Consider the following 14,447-nt stretch of genomic DNA (forward strand, 5'->3'; position numbering starts at 1 on the left):
CTCCCCTCTCACCGTTCCCATCCCCCCCCGCTGTCGCAGATGTTCCGGTTCTTCCTCCTCCGCCTCCTCCTCCTCGCGGCCGCGGGGGGCGGGGCCTGGCGCCGGAAGCGGAAGCGCCAGCGAAAAGGCGGGGGGGGTGAAATCACTGGTCACGTGAGGCCGCGGCGGCCAATGGGAAAGGAGAGGAGAGCTTGGAGGGGCGGGGCGAGGCACCCCCGCAGACTGGCGTGGGCACGTGACCCATGACACACGTGACCCCGTGGGGACACGTGACCCAACGGCCAGGGTCGCGTGCGGGGCGGGGCTATGCAAACGAAGCGATCACATGAAACGAGAAGCCCAGCCCCGCCCCTCGAAAAAGCCGCGCGCGGGTCACGTGATGCGGAAAGGGGGCGGGGCCACACTATTGAATATGCGTTATGGGCGTGGTTATGCTAATGAACCGCGACGGTTCCACTCGGCCCCTCACGGACCCCCTCAGGGACCACCCAAACACCCCCCAGGGACCCCCGAGTCCCACAGAACCCCCAAGGAACCCAACAGGGACCCCCCCCCTCCAGCCCTATAGAACCCCCAAGAACTCTCAGGAGTTCCTGAGCTGTACAGAACTTCCAAAGACCCCCCAGGACCCCCCCGAACCCCCCACAGGGACGACCCTCCCCTCCAACACTCCCAGAGATCCTTCCCAGCCCATCCCCGGGATGCTGCCCCTGCCCCCCCTGCCCTCCAGGAACCCTCCAGCCCTCTAAGGGCTTCCCCACCCTATAGGGCCCCCAGCCCCATTAACACCCCCCAGCCCCACAGACACCTCCAAACACGGTTTTTACACCCGATTTATTGTGGGGGGGAGGGCCCAGGCCTGGGGGGTGGGGGCTGTGGGGGTCCCGTCAGCGCTCCGAGCGCAGGTCCGTGGTCAGTGGGTCGTGCTGGATCGTCTGGTGCAGCATCAGCGCCAGGAGCCCCGCCCGGTTCGTCATGGCCGCCCGGACATTGCGCTCCTGCTCGAACAGCTCGTCCAGCTTGTACCACTGGGGGGAAAGGGACATTGCCAGGGACAGCGACAGCAACAGCTTGTACCACTGGGGGGGAAGAGGGGACACTGCCAGGGGCAGGGACAGCTTGTACCACTGGGGGGGAAGAGGGGACACTGCCAGGGGCAGGGACAGCTTGTACCACTGGGGGGGAAGAGGGGACACTGCCAGGGGCAGGGGCAGGGACAGCTTGTACCACTGGGGACTGGAGACAGCACGGAGTCAGGGGCAGGGACAGAGGACAGCGTGGGGACAGTCTGGGGGACATGGGGACAGAACCAGTGACAAGGGGCCACACATGGGAACATGGTGACACAGGGACTGCCTTGGGGACACGAGCACATTGTGAAGGACATCAGTGTGGGATCCAGGGGACACCGTGGGGCCCCTCCTGCCCCCCAGGTGACACCCACCACGCGGACACGCTCCAGGTCCACCTCGGCGCGGCGCAGCTTCTCCCAGCAGTAGTGACGGTGGCACTTGCGCTTGGGGACGCGGCAGAAATCGCCCGTCAGCTCGAACACGTCCCGGACCAGGGGACACCCACACACCTCATCCGCGGGCACCTGGGGGGCACAGGGACATTGGGGACATTGGAGACACCCACACACCTCATCTGCGGGCACCTGGGGGGCACAGGGACATTGGGGACACCCACACCTCTCATCCATGGGCACCTGGGGGGCACAGGGACACGGGGGGCACTGGGGACATTAGGGACACCCACACACCTCATCCATGGGCACCTGGGGGGCACAGGGACATTGGGGACACTGGGGACATTAGGGACACCCACACACCTCATCCATGGGCACCTGGGGGGCAGTGGGGTCAATGAGGTGCTGGGGCTCCCAGGGGCACCCATAGATGTGCCCTATAGGACCCATGGGGGCATCCACAGGGGCAGCTGCCCCCCCCAACCCCTGTGCCCACCTTGGGGTCCCAGGAGTGCTCCGGGCACAACACCAGCCCCCCCTCAGCCCCCTTTGCCCCCCACACCCACCTTGGGGTCCCGGGAGTGCTCCGGGCACAGCACCTGCAGCCTCTTGCAGTAGGTTTTGCTCTGGGGGTTGTAAACGTCGCAGAACAGGCGGGTGGCCCTGGGGGGACACACGGGGTGACAGGGGGGCACACGGGGTGTCTGGGGGAACCCCCTCCAGGCAGCCATAACTGCCCTTCACCTGCCCAGGGGCCTGGAACCCCCCTCCCCTTCCTCCCCCTCCCCTCCCCACTCACCCCTCGATGCGGGTGGGGTACATGGACCCGAAGGACGTTTGGCTCTCATACTGCAACAGAGTGGGGGGTCAGAGGGGTGCAGAGATGGGACCCCCAAGAGCCCCTGGAGCCCTACGGACCCCCAGGGGAAACCCCAGCCCTTACAGGGACCCACAGCCCCTGGAGAACCCACCCAGAGCCCCCCCAAGCAGGGTCCCTCTGGCCCCCCCAGCCTTCCTGGAGACCCTCCATGAGGTCCCCATGGCTCCCCAGCTGCTACAGACCCCCAAGCAGGTCCCTACAGCCGCCCCAGGGGACACCATGACCTCTACAGAGGCCCCCCGCAGATCCCACGGTTGATCCCACAGATCCCAGGATCCCCCAGGAGCCCAGAGGTTGCTGTGGCTCCTCCAGGCTCCCCCTCAGAGCCCAGGGATCCCCCAGACCCCCAGAGCCCAGGATACCTTGGCGTAGCAGCGCTCCATGTGCCGCAGGGCCACCTTGGGGTTGATGGGGTGGCCGCAGGAGACACAGAAGATCTGCAGGTCCGTGTCCTCACTGTCCCCCTCTGTGCTCTGGGGAGACACGGGGGGCTCAGAGGGCATCCACAGGGATTAGGGGGACACAGGGATTGGGGGGACACCCAGGGTTAAGGGGCTCAAGGACCACCAGGGGTTAACAGGTTTGAGGGTGACCCAGGTGTCCATGGGGAACCTGAGGGGGGATCAGGGAGGACCCAGGATGGGGGGTTAAAGGGTTTGGGGGGGGGTCTCCAAGCCTCCAGGAGGTGTGTGTTGGTGTTCAGGGGTCCCTGGGGAGGTTTGGGGGTCTCTGGGTGCCCCCACCTCTTCATCCTTGCAGGGGCAGGTGCCTCTTGAGCTCATGGAAGGGGTTTGGGGATCCTGGGGGGTTTTGGGGTTCAGGGGGACTTTGGGGGTCCCCCCCTCCTTGTCCTTGTGCGGTGGGTGCCCCTTGGCCCGGGCGATGAGCCCCTCGAGCTCGTGGGAGGGGTTTGGGGGTCCCAGGGGGTTTTGGGATTCAGGGGGTGTTTGGGGGATCCCAGGGGGGTCCTGGGGGTTTTTGGGGGTCCCCACCTCCTCGTCCTCGCGGGGCGGGTGCCCCTTGGCGCGGGCGATGAGCCCCTCGAGCTCGTGGAAGCGCCGCTCCATCTCCTGCAGCCGCAGCCGCGCCTGGTGCTGCTCCCGCCGGATCCGCTCCAGGAGCCGCTTCCCGTGTTCCTCGGCCACGCACGGGCTCTGCTGCCACTGCTGGATCCGCTGCGGCAGGATCTCGTAGATCCGGCTGGAATTGGGGGGGGTTTGGGGTTAACGGGCACCCCAGAACCCCCGGGATCTCTGGGACCCACTGCTGGACCCGCTCCGGCAGGATCTCGTAGATCTGGCTGGGAACGGGGCGGGATGGGGTTAATGGCCCTCCGGGATGGAGTGTGGGATCCACCCTGGGAACGGGTGTGGGATCCATCCCAGGATCCCGGGGGTGGGATCTCACCGGGCCAGCTGGGGAGGAAGCACCGGAGGGAGGGAACTGGCCCCCTGGGTCCAGAGGGGCTCTGCTCTGTCCGGGCCTGGTCTGTACTGGTTTGTATCAGCCCATACAGCTCGTTACTGGTCTGTACTAGTTTATACTGGTCTATACAGGTCACTACCGGTCCATACCGGTTTATACTGGTCTGTAATCACCTGCAGCAATCTGTACTGGTCTGTACCGGTTTCTGTCAATCTACACAGGTCGCTGCTTGTTGGTACGAGTTTATACGGGTCTACACATGTCATTACTGGTCTGTACCTCCCAGTACCTATCCGTACTGGTTTGTACTGGTCTGCATCTATCCGTACTGGTTTGTACTGCTCTGTACCTATCTGTACTGGTTTGTACTGCTCTGTACCTATCTGTACTGGTTTGTACTGCTCTGTACCTATCTGTACTGCTTTGTACTGGTCTGTACCCCTCTGTACAGGCCTATACCAGTCTGTACTGGTCCGTACTAGTAGGTACTCACTTGGCAGCCAGTTTGATGCCACAGGCCTCGCTGCAGTACTTGGAGGGAGGGCGGGCAGGGCGGGTGCAGCCGGGCCCCAGGCACTGGCCCAGCCCCGCGGGGTCCCGGGCGTCGGCGCGTTCGGGGTGTCCCCGGCGCTCCCGGTGCCGGGCCCGCTGCCGGTGCCGCTTGTACCGCTCCTCCTTCTGCACCAGTGACCACCAGTTAGCACCAGCAACCACCAGTCATAGCCCAGTGACCACCCAGCGACCACCCAGAGCCCTCCTGGAGGCTCCTGGTGCCCCTTCCAGTAGCCTCCCAGTAAGCCTTAAGGACCCCCCGCACCTCCCAGGAGCCCTCCCAGTGCCCACCAGCCTCTCTCCAGAGCCCTCCCAGTTGCCCCCACTGCCCCCCCCACCTTCTTGTCCGACTTCTTCTCGCGGCGCTTGACGTGCTTGACCTTCACGGCGCGTTTGCGCAGGACGGGGTCGAGGAACGGGGCGTCCTCGGCGTCGCTGAGCCAGGGCTGTGCGGGACCGGGGACACGTCGGGGCGGGCACGGGGACACGGAGGGGCACGGGGGGACGTGCCAGGACGCGCCAGGACGTGCCCCAACACGCCCTGACACGCCTCAGAGCACGGCCCACATGGGGACATGCAAGGACATGCAGGACACGCCCCAACGTGCCAGGACATGCCCTGACACGGGGGCACAGCGACGCTCTGACAGGCCAGGACACGCCTGGTCACATCCAGAGCACGGCCCAGCACAGGGACACGTGGGGAGACACACCCCAACATGCCCTGACACGGACTGAGAACACAGCGGGTGCACCAACACATCCTGACATGCTCAGGGTACCCCCGACACCCAAAATCCCTCCCAACACACAAAACCAGGCCTTGACGTGCAAAAACACCCCCCGACACACAAAACCAGGCCTTGACACGCAAACCCTGCCTTAGACGTGCTCCCGTGGGCCTGAACACGCCACAGCCCAGCCCAGGGTGTCCCAGCCCCCCGAGAACTCCTCTACATGGGAACACACTTAACCCCCCCCGCCTGCCTAAACGTGTTTAAGCGTGGCTTGGGATGCTGAGAGACGCTTAACACACGCCCTGACATGTACAAACACACCTAAAGACTTCGGGGTGCCCGACCATACTTGTAACATGCTCTGACACGTTTAAACTGGGTTCAAACGTCTCTCACTCTGCCCCAACATGCTTCAACCTGCCCCGACACATAAAGCCCCCCACAACACCGACCCCCCACCCCAAACCCGCCTCAGTGGATGCTGGTGCTTAAGAACGGGGCCTCGACATGCTGAACATGCTGGGGAGGGGCTTGGGGTGCCCGGGAGGGTGGTTTGGGGTGCCTGGGGGACAGTTGTGGGTGCCTGGGGGGGGCAGTTTGGGGGTGCCCAGGGGCAGTTCAGGGCACCCAGGGGGCAGTTGGGGGTGCCCAGGGGGGAGTTTGGGGTGCCATGGGGTTTCAGGGTGCCAGGGGCAGTCCAGGGCACATGGGAGGTCAGTTTGGGGTGCCTGGGGAGCCAGTTTGGAGTGGCTGGGGGGCAGTTCAGGGTGCCCAGGGGTCAGTTTGCGGTGCCAGGGGCGGTTTGGGGTGCCAGGGGCATTTCAGGGTGCCTGGGGGTCAGTTTGGGGTGCCAGGGGCATTTCAGGGTGCCAGGGGCAGTTCAGGGTGCCCGAGGGTCAGTTTGGGGTGCCAGGGGCGGTTTGGGGTGCCAGGGGCGGTTTGGGGTGCCCGAGGGTCAGTTTGGGGTGCCAGGGGCAGTTCAGGGTGCCCGAGGGTCAGTTTGGGGTGCCAGGGGTGGTTTGGGGTGCCAGGGGCAGTTCAGGGTGCCTGGGGGTCAGTTCAGGGTGCCCGGGGGTCAGTTTGGGGTGCCCGGGGGTCAGTTCAGGGTGCCCAGGGGGTCAGTTTGGGGGCTCACCAGGCCGTGCTCGTCGAAGGCGCCGGCGCAGAGCTCCTGGTAGAGCCGGGGGTCGAGGGGCAGCTCCTCGTCCGAGAGGCTCTCGGGGGGCCCCGGCCCCAGCTGCGCCTTCAGCAGCTCCAGGTCCCCCTCACGCCCCCGCGCCAGCTGGGGGGGGGTCAGCACCGCCAGGGACCCCCAGGACCCCCCTCCGGCACCCCCGGGACCCCCCCATGGCACTCCCAGGACCCCCAAGGAGCCCCTTATCAGCTGGGGGGGTTCAGCACCACCAGGGACCCCCAGGACCCCCCCATGGCACCCCCGGGACCCCTTATCAGCTGGGGGGGGTTCAGCATCACCAGGGACCCCCAGGACCCCCCCATGGCACCCCCGGGACCCCTTATCAGCTGGGGGGGTTCAGCACTGCCAGGGACCCCCAGGACCCCCCCATGGCACCCCCAGGACCCCTTATCAGCTGGGGGGGTTCAGCACTGCCAGGGACCCCCAGGACCCCCCCATGGCACCCCCAGGACCCCTTATCAGCTGGGGGGGGTTCAGCGACCAGCGACCCCCCATGGCATCCCTGGGACCCCCTGATGGCACCTACAGGACCCCCTTATCAGCTCAATGGGGGTCAGCACTGCCAGGGACCCCCAGGCCCCCTCAGAACCCTCCAAAGGCACAGCCTTATCAGCTGGGGGGGGTCAACACCACAACAGACCCCCCGGGACCCCCCCACAGCACCCCCTCACACCAGCTGGGGGGGGGTCAGCACCTACCCGGGCACCAGCACCCCCACCCCAGGGACCCCCCCCCCCCCACCACCCCCAGCCTGGGGACCCACGAGACCCCCCCTCACCCCAGGGGAATCCCAGATTTTGGGGCACCCCAACCCCCCATCCCCCAGCCCATCCCCCTCCCACCCAGACCCCCCCCAGCCCCAGGGCCCCGGTGACTCACCGAGGTGGGGAAGTACTTGTAGGACTCCTGTGAGGACACAGTGGGGACACGTCAGGGACACGGGACAGGGTGGCAGAGGGACATGGAACACGTCAGGGACATGGGATAGGGTGACACAGGGACACGGGACACGTTGGGGACACGTCAGGGACACGGGACGAGGTGACATGGAGACATGGGAGCGGGTGACACAGGGACACGTCAGAGACACAGTGACAGGGAACCACACCGGGGACACGCTGGGGACACAGTGGAGCCACCCCAACCCCCTCCAACCCCAGCCCAGGACCCCCAAACCCCACAGACACTGAGCACACACCAAACACATGCCAAGCACACACAGACAACACAGGAAGGACTCAGCCCATGCCGAGGCCACGCTCAGCACACGTCACGCGCACACTGACCCCGTAAAACACGTGACCACGCCAAGCACACACCGAGGTCACACCAACATCAGATCAGCACCAAACTAAAATCACACCGAGCACACACTTCAGCCATGCAACAAACACACCAAGCACATGCTAAGGACACGTTACACACGTGCCCAGCACACACTGGCCCCACCTGAAGCGCTCGCCTCACCACACCAAGCACCCGCTGGGCACACACTGAGAACACGCTGAGGACACACGAAGGACACGCCAAGCACACGCCAGGCCCACGCCAAGCCCCGCTCACCCGGGCCCGCAGCTGGCACTGCCGCAGGCGACACTTCTGGCGGATCTTGTTGGGGCCCCCGAACTTCTTCATGTCCCGGCAGAAATCGCACTGCCCGCAGTCCTCGGGGCGCCGGCAGGCCTCGCACTCCCCACACATGCGGGCTGAGCGCTTGATCTGGGGGGCCGGGGGGGTCAGACACCCCAAATCACACCCAGGGATGCCCACACCTTGCACTCCCCACACATGCGGGCCACGCTCTTGATCTGGGGGGGTCACACACCCCAAAACCCACCCAGGCACCTGGAAGGGGCTCAGAGGTCCAGGGGGCACCCAAACATCCCCCAAACCACCACATATAGGGAACCCCCAAATCCACATCTTAAGGGACTGGGGCAGTCCCGGCGCCTCCACACCACAAGGTCCCCCCCACCTTGGTGGCCTGGCCCCAGGGCCATCCCCAGGACCCCCCAAGCCCACCTTGGCCGCCCGGCCCTGCTCCAGCTCCTGCCCCTTGGCCCCCTCGTGCTCCTTCTCCCGCCACTTCTTGTGCCGGTACCGGATCTCCAGGGACGGGTCCTTCTCTGGAAAGAGCGGGGACAAAGGGGGGTCAGGGGGACCCTTCACTCACCCCCAGCTCCCCCTCTGCTGCTGTCACCCCTCACTGAGGGGCCCCGATGTCAGGGACCCCCATTTCCCCCTCCAAACCTAAGCCCAGACCCCGCCAACCAGGACCCTGAGATCAAGGACTCCCCAGAATGGACCTCAATAGCCACCCCTCCCTCCAAAAGATATCCAGGTGTCCAGGACCCCCCAGTACCCCCCTCCGAGCCTCCCCCCTGACCCCCCAAATCAGCTTCTCAGCCCCTTCAAACTCCCCTCACCATGGCACTGGCAGCAGTACCACTCACGGAGGGTCCCCCTGGATCCCCCAAAGCCCCCCTAGCCCCCTCACTGTGGCACTGGCGGCAGTGCCAGCCCCAGATGCCCCCCCAGCCCCCTCACCGTGGCACTGGCGGCAGTGCCAGCCCCAGATGCCCCCCCGGCCCCCTCACCGTGGCACTGGCGGCAGTGCCAGCCCCAGATGCCCCCCCGGCCCCCTCACCGCGGCACTGGCGGCAGTACCACTCCCGGATGGCCTTGGCCATGCGCTCGGTGATGTTGATACAGTCCCCATGGAACCACTCGTTGCAGTTGTCACATCCGCTGGGGGGGGGACACACCGAGACCCTCAGCTGGGGAACCTCCCAAAGGTCCCTCCACGCCCCCCCATTTCAAGGGTCCCTCCATCCCCTCCACCCCAAAGGAGCCCTCACTGCCCCCCCTTCAAGGGATCCGCCCAACAGACCCCCGGAGCCCCCCAACTCCCACCCTCAGAGATATCTGCTCCCCCCCCGGCCCTGAGCCCTCCCCCCTCCGGCCCCCCTGGGGTCCACAGCCCTACAGAGCCCCCCCAGCCCCCTCATAGGACCCCTCACTCCCCCTCCCATCGCGAAGCGGTTGGACCCCCATTTCCCCCTCACATCACAAAGCAGTTGATGTTGGGATCCCCTCGTTCCTCCCCCACATCACGAAGCATTTGGGGATCCCTCAAGCCCCCCCATTCCCCCCTCACGTCACGAAGTAGTTATATCGGGCCCCCCCGTTCCCCCCTCACATCATAAAACAGTTGATGTCGGGCTTCCTGCACACGCAATAAACCGGTGCGTTCTCCTCCCCGCCCGGCGCCGCCTCCGCGTCCGAGAACTCGCTGTCCTGGGGGTGGGCAATGGCGGGGGCCGTCGGGGCACGGCCGGGTGTCAGCGGGGCCCCCACAGACCCCTCCGGACCCCCAGCCCCCGCCACAGACCTTCCCCCAGCCCCCAACCCTCTCCAGCCTCCCCAAAGACCTTCCTAACCCCCCCAAGGCCCCCCCGCCTCCCCACCATCGCCGCCGCCGCCAGCGCCACCGAGGGACCCTCCGGGCCAGGCCCCGCCGCCGCCGGAAGCGAGGGGCGTGACCGACTTCCGCTTCCGATTGAGGGCGTGCCCACACCCAACATGGCGGCGGCCATGGCGGGCCATGGCGGCGGCCGCCGGGGGACGCCATGTTGGGGGAAGTGTTACCTGCGGGCCCCCCCCCGCGGGACCCCAAAGAGACACGTGAGAGGCGGCGGTGATGCGAGGGGCGTTTATTGGGGGACACGGGGGGTATTGGGGACATGGGGGGACATGGGGGGACATGGGGGGACACTGGGGGACATGGGCACATGGGGGCATTGGGGACATGGGGGGAAATGGGGACATAGTGACATGGGGAGACATGAAGGGACATTGGGGACATGGTGGGGGATGTTGGGGACATTGAGGACATGGGGGGGACATAGAAGGACATCGGGATATGGGGGACATGGCGGGGACAAGGAGGGATTGAGGGCACACGAGGACATAGGGGGACACAGGTGACACACAGGTGACACACAGGTAACATGCAGCTGACACAGGTGTCCTGTGGGTGCCACACAGGTGGCACAGAGGTGACACGCTGGTAACACAGGTGCCACACAGGTGCCACAGGTGACACACAAGTGGCACACAGGTGACACAGGTGGCTCACAGGTGACACACAGTTGCCACACAGGTGGTGCCCAAGTGTCCCACGGGTCCCTCCTGTCTCCTCTCCTGTCACTCCGGAGCCTCCCCAGGGAGCTGCAGCTGCAGCTGCTTCAGCTCCTCTGCCAGCCTGGGGGGCACGGCCAGATGTGGGCGTGGACCCAGGAGGCCCAGGTGTCAGGGCCACACCTGTCCCAGGTAGGGTCACACACCTGTCCCAGGTGGGGTCACACACCTGTCCCAGGTAGGGTCACACACCTGTCCCGTCGCTGCAGCTCCTGATCCCTCAGGCCCAGCTGCACCTCCAGCTGCTGCTGTGCCTCCTCCTGCTCCTGCTCCTCCAATCGCCTGCAGGGGTGGGAGGCAGGTGGGGGCCAGGCATGGGGCAGGGCAGGGTGGGGCCAGGTGTGTGGGGCAGGGCCAGGTGTGGGGGCGGGGCTGAGCACTCACGTGACCGCGGGGGCCTCTGGGCCCACCTGCTCCTCGATCTCCATCAGGCACCGCTCTGGGGGGAGAAGGGGGGTGGGTCAGCCCGAGGGGTCTGGAGGGCTCAGGAGTCCAGGGGGTCCCTCAGGTGTTGGAGTCTCACCCAGGCTCAGCAGCTTCTCCTTTGTGCTCTCCAGTTGCACCAGTTCAGCCTCCAGGTGGGCCGGGGCCTGCGGGGGGTCACAGGTGTGTGTGTGGCTCCCCCAGGTGTGTGTGTGGCTCCCCCAGGTGTGTGTGTGGCCCCCCAGGTGTGGGAGGGGACACCCCAGGCCTCACGTGCAGGTCACGCAGGCGCTTGTGCTCGTCTATGATGGCATCGAGCTGCTGCCAGAACTCCTTCCTGAGGGTTGTGACACACAGGGGTGACACAGGGATCGTGTGACCTGTGTAGGTCACCGGGCACAGCCGCCAGCCCACCTGTATCTCCCCCATGCCCACCTGTGTCCCCACACCCACCTGTGTCCCCAGATCCACCTGTGTTCCCCTCACACCCACCTGTGTCCCCACACCCACCTGTGTCCCCAGATCCACCTGTGTTCCCCTCACACCCACCTGTGTCCCCACACCCACCTGTGTCCCCAGATCCACCTGTGTTCCCCTCACACCCACCTGTGTCCCCACACCCACCTGTGTCCCCCCAAATCCACCTGTGTCCCCACACCCACCTGTGTCCCCACACCCACCTATGTCCCCCAAGGCCCCACCTATGTCCCCCTCACACCCACCTGTGTCCCTCCCACACCCACCTGTGTCTCCCCCAGACCCACCTCTGTCCCCACACCCACCTGTGTCCCCAGATCCACCTATGTCCCCCTCACACCTACTTGTGTCTCCCCCAGACCCACCTGTTTCCCCCAGATCCACGTGTGTCCCCCCATGCCCACCTGTGTCCCCCCCCCACCCACCCGTGTCTCCCAAGGCCCCACCTCTGTCCCCACACCCACCTGTGTCCCCCCACACCCACCTGTGTCCCTCCCACACCCACCTGTGTCCCTCCCAGACCCACCCGTGTCCCCCCACACCCCCTTGTGTCCCCACACCCACCTGTGTCCCCTCACACCCACCTGTGTCCCCTTACACCCACCTGTGTCCCCACACCCACCTGTGTCCCCACACCCACCTGTGTCCTCTCACACCCCCCTGTGTCCCCACACCCACCTGTGTCCCCTTACACCCACCTGTGTCCCCTCACACCCACCTGTGTCCCCCCACACCCCCCCGTGTTCCCCCCACCCCCCTGTGTCCCCCCAGACCCACCCGTGTCCCCCCAGACCAACTTGTGTCCCCACACCCACCTGTGTCCCCCCACACCCACCCGTGTCCCCCCACACCCCCCTGTGTCCCCCCAGACCCACCTGTGTCCCCCCACACCCCCCTGTGTCCCCCCAGACCCACCTGTGCCCCCCCAGACCCACCTGTGTCCCCCCACACCCCCCCGTGTCCCCCCACACCCACCCGTGTCCCCCCACACCCCCCTGTGTGCCCCCAGACCCACCTGTGTGCCCCCACACCCACCTGTGTCCCCCCACACCCCCCTGTGTGCCCCCAGACCCACCTGTGTGCCCCCAGACCCACCTGTGTCCCCCCAGCCCCACCTGCATTCCCGGCGCAGGTGCCGGAGCTGCTCTCGCTGTTCCTCCGCCCCCTCCAGGCCCTGCTGCCGCTCCAGGCAGAGCCCCCGACGCCTGTGGGGGCACCGGGTGTGTTTGGGGGGGTCAGAGGTCATGTGGGCAAAGGTGGAGCCAGGGGGGTCACAAGTGTCCAGGTCCCCCCACTCACCTCTGACCTTCGGCCTCCACCTCCTTCCTGTGCAGCCGCGCTGCCCGCAGAGAGTCTGGGGGGGTCAGGGGGCAACAGGGATCAGGGGGTGTCACAGGATCGGGGGAATCCCAGAGGGGGATCAAGGGAGTCAGGGGGTCACAAGGATTAGGGGGATTTGGGGGGTCTGGGGGATCACAGGGGTTGAAGGGTCCGGGGGGGGGTCAGGGGTTTCACAGGCACCAGGGGGAATCAAGAGGGGGTTTGGGGAGTCAGGGAGGGTCAGGGGAGCATCGAGGAGGGGCCCAGAGACCTGCCCCCACCCCAAAGGCCCTGAGCCCCCCCAGCCTCACCCTGCACCTGCTGCCAGACCCCCTCCAGTGCTGCCTCACGTTGCTTCACTGTGGGGAGGGGAGGGTGAGTCAGCTGGGACCAGAACCCCCAGAGCCCTCTGTGTCCTCCCCCCGAGCCCTCAGTGACACCCCCAGGCCCCTAAGTGACCCTCCCAGACCTCTCGGTGTCCCCCTCAGACCCTCAGTGACCCTCCCAGACTCCTCAGTGACCCCCCCAGACCCCTCAGTGACCCCCCCAGACCCCTCAGTGACTCCCCAGACCCCTCAGTGTCCCCCTCGTGTGACTCACGCTGCTCCAGGTCCTGGCACAGCCCCTCCCTGCGGCTTTGTGCCTCCTCCAGCTCCTTCTCCATGGTCTGACGGGCTGTGGGACATGGTGGGATGGACAGAGGGACATGGGGGGACATAGGGAGACACAGGGACACAGGGACATGGCGGTCCCCCCACTCACCGCTCTGCAGGCTGTGGATCCGTTTCAGGAGCATCTCAAGCCGTGGGACACCCCCAGGGGGACCTGAGGGGGGAACTGGGCAGGACACGGGGACAACATGTCCCTCCAGAACACTCTGGAACCCCTTGTCCCTGGGGCGGGGGGACACAGGGACACACGGGGGTCTCGGGGAGTCCCGGCCACAGAACTCCTCACTGGGTGGGTCCACGTCCATCGCTGCAGCCTGGGGGGACATTGGGGGACACGGGGGGGCATTGGGGGACACAGGGGGAACATGGGAGAACATGGGGGGACATTGGGGGGCATTGGGGGACACAGGAACAATGGAGGGGACATGGGGGAACATGGGGGGGACACAGGGGGACACAGGGACATGGAGGGGACATTGGGGAACATGGGGGGCTATGGGGGGAACACGGAGGGAGATGGAGGGGACATTGGGGAACATGGGGGCCTCTGGTGGGGGCACAGTGGGGACACAGGGGATGATGGCAGCGGGCGCTGGGCTGTCCCCTTCTGTCCCCCTCTTCGTCCCCCCTTGCCCACCCTCAGCCCTGTTTTCTGTCACATTTCACTGTTTCTGACCCTCCTCCCTCCCTCTGCTCTCCCTTTTCCCTCTTTTCTCCTGGTTCTCCCCATTTCTGTCACCTCCTTCCTCCAGTTTCTGCCTCCTCTGCTCCTTCTGTCTCTGTCCCCCCTTTCTGTCCCCTCTTGCCCCCATTTTCTGTCACCTCTCCCCTCTTTCTGGTCCTTTTTCACCCTTTTCTCTCTCCTGTCCCTCCACTTTGTCCCTTTTCGTTCCCCATTTCCTCTCACCTTCTGCAGCTTTTTCAGCTCCTCACCTCCCTTTCCCTCACGTTTTCCCGCCTTTTTCCCCTCACGTTTTCCCGCCTTTTTCCCCTCACGTTTTCCCGCCTTTTTCCTCATGTTTTCTCACGATTTCTCACCCTTTTTTGTCATGTTTACCTACTTTTTTTGTCACATTTTCCCACCCTGTCCCCCACATTT

General features: G+C 65.7%; 2 protein-coding genes across 6 annotated transcripts; both read right to left on the reverse strand.

Annotated features, from left to right (window-relative positions):
• Positions 1-815: 815 nt before the first annotated feature.
• On the reverse strand, positions 816-9,868 carry CXXC1 (CXXC finger protein 1). Of its 4 annotated transcripts, XM_064639059.1 has the most exons (16): positions 9,725-9,868; positions 9,457-9,554; positions 8,905-9,005; positions 8,280-8,383; positions 7,821-7,976; positions 7,137-7,163; positions 6,198-6,344; positions 4,664-4,771; positions 4,267-4,451; positions 3,341-3,548; positions 2,711-2,821; positions 2,268-2,317; positions 2,035-2,131; positions 1,643-1,657; positions 1,445-1,582; positions 816-1,028 (listed from the first exon to the last, which is right to left on the reverse strand). In XM_064639059.1, the coding sequence occupies exons 1-16, from the start codon at positions 9,851-9,853 to the stop codon at positions 888-890; spliced, it is 1,815 nt and encodes a 604-aa protein (XP_064495129.1). In that variant the 5' UTR covers positions 9,854-9,868; the 3' UTR covers positions 816-887. The 4 variants fall into 4 exon arrangements, with proteins under 4 accessions (XP_064495129.1, XP_064495130.1, XP_064495128.1 ...); XM_064639060.1 differs by lacking the exon at positions 1,643-1,657 and having other exon boundaries at positions 1,445-1,597; positions 6,198-6,233; XM_064639058.1 differs by lacking the exon at positions 1,643-1,657 and having other exon boundaries at positions 1,445-1,597.
• Positions 9,869-9,907: 39 nt separating this feature from the next.
• On the reverse strand, positions 9,908-14,367 carry LOC135404339 (synaptonemal complex central element protein 1-like). Of its 2 annotated transcripts, none has more exons than XM_064639070.1 (10): positions 13,440-14,367; positions 13,278-13,352; positions 12,989-13,036; positions 12,657-12,711; positions 12,473-12,562; positions 11,154-11,217; positions 10,981-11,047; positions 10,842-10,896; positions 10,627-10,739; positions 9,908-10,521 (listed from the first exon to the last, which is right to left on the reverse strand). In XM_064639070.1, exons 1-10 carry the CDS (start codon positions 13,885-13,887, stop codon positions 10,505-10,507), a joined length of 1,032 nt encoding a protein of 343 aa, XP_064495140.1. In that variant the 5' UTR covers positions 13,888-14,367; the 3' UTR covers positions 9,908-10,504. The 2 variants fall into 2 exon arrangements, with proteins under 2 accessions (XP_064495140.1, XP_064495139.1); XM_064639069.1 differs by having other exon boundaries at positions 9,913-10,521; positions 10,650-10,739.
• Between the last annotated feature and the right edge of the window lie 80 nt (positions 14,368-14,447).

This window comes from Pseudopipra pipra, chromosome 31 (assembly GCF_036250125.1).
Source record: "Pseudopipra pipra isolate bDixPip1 chromosome 31, bDixPip1.hap1, whole genome shotgun sequence".
Classification (NCBI taxonomy): domain Eukaryota; kingdom Metazoa; phylum Chordata; class Aves; order Passeriformes; family Pipridae; genus Pseudopipra; species Pseudopipra pipra.

Bases quoted from the DNA above. Each gene is read 5' to 3' on its own strand.
- LOC135404339 (XM_064639069.1), bottom strand. From the start codon at position 13,887: ATGTTCCCCAATGTCCCCTCCATCTCCCTCCGTGTTCCCCCCATAGCC. The intron at 13,037-13,277 runs GTGAGTCACACG...CCCTCCCCACAG, and splicing joins GTGCCAGGACCTGGAGCAGC to TGAAGCAACGTGAGGCAGCA. The intron at 12,712-12,988 runs GTGAGGCTGGGG...TGACCCCCCCAG, and splicing joins GGTCTGGCAGCAGGTGCAGG to ACTCTCTGCGGGCAGCGCGG.
- CXXC1 (XM_064639058.1), bottom strand. From the start codon at position 9,853: ATGGCCGCCGCCATGTTGGGTGTGGGCACGCCCTCAATCGGAAGCGGA. The intron at 2,318-2,710 runs GTATCCTGGGCT...ACTCTGTTGCAG, and splicing joins TGGAGCGCTGCTACGCCAAG to TATGAGAGCCAAACGTCCTT. The intron at 1,598-2,034 runs GTGGGTGTGGGG...TGTGCCCCCCAG, and splicing joins AGCACTCCCGGGACCCCAAG to GTGCCCGCGGATGAGGTGTG.